Source organism: Platichthys flesus, chromosome 3 (assembly GCF_949316205.1).
Source record: "Platichthys flesus chromosome 3, fPlaFle2.1, whole genome shotgun sequence".
Classification (NCBI taxonomy): Eukaryota; Metazoa; Chordata; class Actinopteri; order Pleuronectiformes; family Pleuronectidae; genus Platichthys; species Platichthys flesus.
In genome coordinates, this window is record NC_084947.1 from 674,188 (window position 1) to 682,385 (window position 8,198).

General features: G+C 42.7%; 1 protein-coding gene and 1 long non-coding RNA gene across 2 annotated transcripts in view; both read right to left on the reverse strand.

Moving 5' to 3' along the window:
• Positions 1-3,889, reverse strand: part of si:dkey-220o5.5 (actin filament-associated protein 1-like 2) — a 30,620-nt gene extending 26,731 nt beyond the window's left edge. Inside the window, exon 1 of the mRNA XM_062384831.1 lies at positions 3,798-3,889. Coding sequence (XP_062240815.1) covers positions 3,798-3,813 — 16 coding nt within the window. The 5' untranslated portion in view covers positions 3,814-3,889. The remainder of the gene's footprint in view (positions 1-3,797) is intronic.
• Positions 3,890-5,004: 1,115 nt separating this feature from the next.
• Positions 5,005-7,198, reverse strand: LOC133935405 (uncharacterized). The gene is made up of 2 exons (XR_009913554.1): positions 5,176-7,198; positions 5,005-5,136 (listed from the first exon to the last, which is right to left on the reverse strand). It is a non-coding gene; the product is annotated as an uncharacterized LOC133935405 (long non-coding RNA).
• Positions 7,199-8,198: the final 1,000 nt, after the last annotated feature.

Consider the following 8,198-nt stretch of genomic DNA (forward strand, 5'->3'; position numbering starts at 1 on the left):
ACGTTTTCTATGACCAACACTGGAACAAAAGGCCACTGGAGTATCCTGAAGGACCAATAGTCCACAATGACCCTTAAAACCCTCTTAATGGACATCTGAAGAAACCTCCTCTTCCAAACATCTGAAAGGACAAAACGAACCATCTACAGAGCCAGTAGGACCTCCTTGGAGACCATGTCAACCTTTCAGTGGACCCATAAAGCCTGCTTAAGACCCCTAGAACCTAATAGAACCTTATAAAGAACCCCTTATAAAACTTCTTGACCATCAAAAGTACATTGAACCCTCTTCACTGACCACAAGAACCACCTCCAGGACCAAACAACCTTATTTACCGATAGAACCTCCAAAAGGAACAGGAGAACCACCTTTATGGCCCCTACGACCACATGAAGGGCCCTCAGAACCTGCTCAGGCACAACTTCTTAAAAAACGAACTAAAAGCACCTCAATGACACAGAGAGAACGTCCTTGATCCTCACTAGAACATCGTGAATGACCATAAAATATCCTGTATGGCTGAGGAACGCTGTTGACAAAGGTTCACTAGAAGAACCACCATGAACTCTAGAACTTTGAACATTAGAGTATCGTTAAAGAACATAAAAACTTCATAAACGTCTTATGGACAAATACATCCAGTTTAATAACCCCCCACACCTCCTCTGTGCCCACTGGACCGTCCGAGAAGATCACTCACCTGACCACTAGAGCCACTCAAACCACCTCTAGAATGATGTGTGTAGCAACTTCAATGTCCTGAAGGACAAATAGAACTTCCCAAACCATTAGAACATCATCAAGGAACACAAGAATCTCCAATATGACCATCAGAACCGGTTGGATGAATAAAACCATGTCAAGAACCCCCAAAACCTCCTCGAAGACGTGTGGAACCTCTCACATGAGCATTAGAACCACTCAAACCACCTCTACAACCACTTACATTACCACTTCAGTGTTTAGTGGACAAATAATAGAACCTCCTCACGACCATCAGAACATCAGCAAGGTAAACTGGAACCTCCTGACAGACTCCTTCAAACACCACCATCCACACATTATTTCATTTTTCTGAATAAGATGATGGTTTTATAGTTTATGTATTTAGAACTCGCGTTGTTTTCTGTTGAGTGAATGAGTCTGAAGTCAGAGGAGGATTTAATGAAGCTCCATTCACACAGACAGACTGAGGCCATTCACAGTCAGATGAGTGGGACGACCATGTTGTCTCATTAACTCGTCTCTGCTGATTTAAAGGATCCTGACGCTCTGCTTATCGAGACGCTGCTGCTTTAAGCACCGAGCGGCACATACCACCCCCCCCACACACACGTCAACAACAACACAGAGACAAGATGACAATCACAACACCACAGAGACATAGAGACAGAGACTATAAGACAGAGACGACAGAGACATCAGACGGACAGAGAAATGGAGACAGAGACATAGAGACAGAGACTATAAGACATGAGATAACAGAGACCAGAGGACAGAGACATGAAGACAGAGACATGAAGCATTTAAGCTCCTGAACACTTCTTATCTGATCAACATCACTTCCTGTCTGTGGCTTTGATGTTGTTTGATGTTGTAGAAAACACAGACTGTGAATCAGGTCCAGTGTTGAATCAATCAAAGACAACAACAACAAACAAATAAACATGAATTCAGTTCGTGCTGCCAAATGTTTCTGTTGTTTTTTAACAGTCACATATTTTCACAATGAGAGTCTTTGAAGGGACAGACTGTGTATATGTTAATAAAGCTGCTTTTAAATAAATAAAGTAAAGATCATCGTGTGTGTGTGTGTGTGTTTAAGTGACATGAGCTAGTTCACCATGAAACCCCCACCCTCACATTAGACATACCTCCTACCACAGTGTGTGTGTGTGTGTGTGTGTGTGTGTGTGTGTGTGTGTGTGTGTGTGTGTGTTTGTGTGTGTTTGTGTGTGTGTGTTTGTGTTGGGTGTGGAGCAGCTTTCTCTTTCATCTTCTGCTCGTTAAATATAGACGAGCAGAAACATTTACTGATTTGCCGTTTCCTCAAACTGACGAGCTTCTCGTCCAATCAGCAGAGATTCCTCATCCTTACTGACTCGTCTGCAGCAAATGAACTCGTACGTCTTTAACACGTATGAAAGAGGAACAGCTGGATCAGAAAATCATGGAGATGAATTACAAGCTTCAGTCTTATGTTCAAGTGTTAAATGTGATCTGTGAAGGTGCAGCAGTGAAATGAGCTCAGTCTTGAATCAGTCAGGAAACAGTTGTTCAGGAACTCAGTGAGTCGTAGAGGTCACAAAAGGTCAATGAATTCATTTGTTATTAGTTTTGAATTAGCTCGCTGTGTTGTCAAATCTGCGTTCAGGTCCTGGATGGACGAGGGGACGATGGGGGACACTGTGTCTTCTGTCACGGCTGCTGGGACTTTGTGCTGGTTCCTTCTCTGAAATTGTTCTTTCAGCTCTGTCACTTTGAAATAAGAAATGTTTCTCCTTTAACTTCGTACTGAGGCTCAGGTCCAGGGGCCCTTTGCCTCCTCGGGGCCCTGGTACTGCTCCTGGTTCAGTGTGTCCAGGGCACGTTCACTTTGATATCATATTACTAAGATTTATTGTTATACACAACTGGACGTCGAAGACTGTCATGTGTAATTCAACTAGATCAAATATGAATGAATTGTTTTAATTTGGTTTGTTCGTGTTTGTACGAGTTGTAGTTGTGTTGAGTTTGATTCTGATTTATTTCTATGGAGGATGTAATGTAATGTAATGTAATGTAATGTAATGTAAATGGTGTCTGGTCATGTGAGGTTACTACACTGGTAAAGTGATGAAGTGAGTTAGTAAGGCAAGTCATTGTGTGCTGGTTGTTTGTGTCAACAAATAATGATTAAAATAAAAGAACAAACATGAATGAATGTTTTTCTATATTTGTTAAAAGGTCTTAAATGTTGATTTGAAACGTCATCAATCTCAAACTAATGACAACCGGAGTCAGACTAACACAAACACACGCACACACACACACACACACACACACACACACTCAGTGAGCCCTACTGAATCTAAACAGACTATTAGCTCAGTCTCCTGAGAACAGCAAGAGGAGGAAGTGATGATGATGACGAGGAGGAGGAGGAGGAGGAGGAGGAGGAAGAGCCCAGATGAGTGTTTCCGGTGCGTCGCTGTAGTTTACAGTTTACAAACCATAAGACACTGGTGTTTACATGAATAACTTTGATCTGTGCATTTTAGATCAGAGTGAGACCTCTCAACTTATTCACTTACTCTGATAATTCCTTATCTCAAAATCAAAAGCATCAAAAGAGCTCAGCGCAGAACCAACTGTTTCAGAGTAAAGTGTCTTATTATTAAATGATGATGAGATTAAAGTTTGTGTCTCGCTAATATAATTTATATTCTCCTCAGTTTATGAAACTACATCTTTATTCAAATTTATACTTAATCACTGAAAGATTCTAAATATAAAGTCACTCAAGTTTTCCGGAGCAGCAGGAGTAAGTGACATTAAATACAAACACTCACAGGAAAATCAAAGTACTACTTAAATAGTAGTAGTTTCATGATGGAATAAAAACCTTTAAAGCCTCTTCAAAAATCAAATGTGACCTTTGTGTTTTCACACGTCAAGTTAAAAGTTAATTGAATTCAAGATTGTGTTGAAAGTAAATGTATTTTCAAATGTAAAGTTTGAATTGTAATGTGATTTTTCTTCATATGGAAGATTCGGATGATTTTGATATGATGTGTGAATATTTGGCTCAGTACCTTTCTGTTTGTCCATGTCCGCTGCTCGTCTCAGTCGCTGCTGATCTCCAGCTCATAACTCAGATCTGCTCCGTCAAACTCCCCGAGGTCTGACAGGCCACACAGGAGGGAGGAGGAGGAGGAGGAGAGGGAGGGAGGGAGAGAGGAGGAGGGGAAGGACGGACCAACACACTCATTATGTATGGAGAGAGAGCGAGAGAGAGAGAGAGAGAGAGAGAGAGAGAGAGAGAAAGAGAGAGAGAGAGAGAGAGAGAGAGAGACAGAGAGAGAGGGGGGGAGAGGGAGAGAGAGAGAGAGGGGGGGAGATAGGGAGAGGGAGAGGGAGAGGGGGAGGGAGAGAGAGAGAGAGGGGGAGAGAGAGGGAGAGAGGGAGAGAGAGGTGGAGAGAGAGAGGTGGAGAGACATACAGAGAGAGAGAGAGAGAGGGACAGAGTTTTCATCATAAGTGTAAAAGTGAACTTTTGTGTTGTCGCTCTTGTTTCCTGTGAGTTTCTGTGATTCGTGAACTCTTCACCTTCACACTTACCACGTGTGTTGTTAATGTCCCAGGGACCTTTAGTTTCATATTTGGTGCAATTTGAAGACGTAATTTGTTCAATATGAATCAAATTTTTATATATTTATTTGATTTCACCTTACAGACATTTCAGTGCTGATCTCTGTCATGGCAGCAAAATTCACAGAAGCACCGTCTGTCTGTTTCAAAGTTAAGGCCCATTGGTTTTAATGCTGTCGTGCTTTCTATTGAGTAGAACTACTGGGCTTTCATTTTGAAAAAAGTTGATCGTGTAAAACCAAGATTATGAAAAAATAACATCAGTTCAGTAAATGTTTAAAACTTTTATACAAACCACACACATGAGCAGTTATAAAGAGAACTCTGTTTCATCTGACTATAAAACATCTAAAAATGTTGACTTTGATTTTTGTTTGTTTGATGCATGTCCCAACTGCTAACATGGAGGAGGAGGGAGTCATGACCTATACTGAAGCCAGCCACCAGGGGGCGATCAAGATGTTTCATAAATGGCCAGAAAATTGTTCAGTGTCAGTTTCTCTCCTCGAAGAAGTTCACAGAGCCGAAAGAGAAGTTCACTTCCTGGTTCCTCTCTCACCACGTCACAGCCGACCAATCAGAGCGTAGAGTGGGCGTGACCTAAACGGTAGTGGATGATGTGAAGCCGGTGAAATGAATGAAGTTAAACAGTTTCTGCTCAAAGCAAAAGAGAAACGCTCTTTATTGTAACTCATGTTATTCACTCACGTCACCATTCACCTGTTACATCACCTGTTACATCACCTGTTATTACATCACCTGTGACATCACCTGTTACATCACCTGTTACATCACCTGTTATTACATCACCTGTGACATCACCTGTTACATCACCTGCATCCAGCTGCAGTTATTCATGACATCATCAGCTGCAGGTCGACCTCTGACTATGTAACTGACAGTGTGGTTACATCATCCATTGAAACAAAAGTCTGACATCGTCAAGGTGACATCATGCATACAGCAGATTCATCAGCCAATCAGATGCTTAAAATAATTCTATACCAACAGAATAAATCACTTGAAAATCTACAAAAAGGAAAAAAAAATAAACACGGAACAATCTTTGTGTCGTCATGGTGTTAGTCACCCACTTCCTGTCTCGAAGGAAAACTCAACCAATCAGAACAAAGCGTGAATCCTCTCAGTGTCATCAAAGAGAGAACAAAGTCAATCATCTCGAGACGTAAAGTGACTAATGTGCGTTCACTCCAAAAACAAACTCTTTTTTGTTTTGATGTTCAGTCTTTTTGTTCCACAGACACAGGAAGCACGTGGGGGGGGGGCGTGGCGGCGAGGTGAGGCAGCAGTGATACAGGGTGTCGCCATGACAGTGACACTGCAGCGAGATCGAGCTCACGTCTCATTTCAGCTTCAATAAATCACAACAATACAAACACTCAGTGTAAATAACTTGAAACATGACGTCATCAGATCAGGAGGGACAGGAAGGACCAATGCCGCACTGCCAAAATAAAAGTACTGTAGGAAAATATATCCAGTTCAAAAAGTCTAATAATTCCTTTTTCAATCGTTAGATCATCTTTTATTATAATAAACAGAAACTGACATAGTTAAAGTCTCAATAATGTTTTATATGATGGCAGCTGATGTTTGTTAGTTTGTGAGAGAAAAGTCGCCACAGCATAAAAATAAGTGAAACTTCGCCAAACTCCAAAAAATCTAAATGACTCAGTAAAAGAAAATCCTCCATGTTCCTGGTCAACGTGTGTTTTCATGCAGCTTCAGATCAAACACGTGTGGAGGTCCGATCTGGTGCTGGTGGACACAGGAAGTTCAATTAAACCTCAGTTCTGAGGTGGAGACTGAAGCCCCCCCCCCCCCCGCTGAGCTCTGTAATCAACGTCCTCTGATCGCCTGTTGTCCTTCGGTTCAGAAAAGTCCAGGAAGACGTTTCGTCTCTTTTACGGTTAAAAACATTTTTTCTCAACCCTCAGGATTTTACATGTTCGATTTGTTTGATTCAAAACAAACCGGTCATTTTTCTACGTGTTGATAAAAAGCTGCACATCATTTGGTCACTAAGCAACAGTAAATGTTTACAAGCTGCTGATTGGACGACCCAGAGCTGCGTAGAGACGGAGTTGAGTCGTGACGCTGGGGTCGAGTCGGAGTTCTCTATAAAGACGATGGATTACTCCAGAGCCCACTCCCTGTTAACACTGCTGTACCACAATCGGCCGAAATTCATCTAGAGGGCGCTCTCGATCTCTCAGTGAATTAAAGTGGGTGAAGCTGAAATGATTATTTACATCTGCGTCTTCACCAAAGGCCACTTTTAGTTTTCATTTGGTTTGTTTGCAAAGGTCAATGTTACATTTTAGGACAACAGCTCGATGGACCCTGTTCAGAAAGGTCAGGGTTCTGTGTAAGGTTCTACAAAGGGTTCTGCGTAGGGCTCTGATTAGGGTTCTTGTCTGATTAGGGGTCCGCTCTGATTAGGGTTCTGTGTAAGGCAGACCCTAATCCTAACCCTAACCCTGCGAAGGGCTCTGATTAGGGTTCTGGTCTGATTAGGGTTCTGCTCTGATTAGGGTTCTGCTCTGATTAGGGTTCTGCTCTGATTAGGGTTCTGCTCTGATTAGGGTTCTGCTCTGGTTAGGGTTCTGCTCTGGTTAGGATTCTGCTCTGATGAGGGTTCTGCTCTGATTAGGGTTCTGCTCTGATTAGGGTTCTGCTCTGATTAGGGTTCTGCTCTGATTAGGGTTCTGCTCTGATTAGGGTTCTGCTCTGGTTAGGGTTCTGCTCTGATTAGGGTTCTGCTCTGATTAGGGTTCTGCTCTGATTAGGGTTCTTCTCTGATTAGGGTTCTGCTCTGATTAGGGTTCTGCTCTGATTAGGGTTCTGCTCTGATTAGGGTTCTGGTCTGATTAGGGTTCTGCTCTGGTTAGGGTTCTGCTCTGATTAGGGTTCTGCTCTGATTAGGGTTCTGCTCTGATTAGGGTTCTTCTCTGATTAGGGTTCTGCTCTGATTAGGGTTCTGCTCTGATTAGGGTTCTGCTCTGATTAGGGTTCTGCTCTGATTAGGGTTCTGCTCTGATTAGGGTTCTGCTCTGGTTAGGGTTCTGCTCTGGTTAGGGTTCTGCTCTGATTAGGGTTCTGCTCTGATTAGGGTTCTGCTCTGATTAGGGTTCTTCTCTGATTAGGGTTCTTCTCTGATTAGGGTTCTGCTCTGATTAGGGTTCTGCTCTGATTAGGGTTCTGCTCTGATTAGGGTTCTGCTCTGATTAGGGTTCTGCTCTGATTAGGGTTCTGCTCTGGTTAGGGTTCTGCTCTGATTAGGGTTCTGCTCTGATTAGGGTTCTTCGTAGGGCTGAAGCTGAACGCCCTCGTTTGTTTTTCAAAGTTCAATAGAAATGTTTTTACGTTTGTACGACAGGTCCCAGTTTCTCTCTCACTTCATCGGTGCAACAGTTTTCTTCCATTCAGCGTGAGAGCGGTGCATTGTGGGAAACTGAGTCCACAGAGGTGAGTAGCAGTGACAGACTCTTTCTCCGAGCTGTGGTTCCACGTGTGTGTGTTTGTGTGTGTGTGTGTGTGTGTGTGTGTGGTTGCAGTGCACATAGAAAACACAGGGCAGTGGCTTTTGCTCAAATAGAAATAACAACCAGGAGATAGTTTCAGCGCCACGGGTCAGATTGAAGATCAGCCGATGGGGACAGCTGAACATGTGATCGTCTTGTAACGACTGGTGCAGCTGATGTTGTATCTTTTAAAGTCGTGGTTGTGTGAGATCAACGGTAAAAACCAGTTCAACTTAAATCAACACTGTAAAACTTTTCTACCTTAAAGCAGCAGATTGAAACGATGGAGCCTTGTGTCCG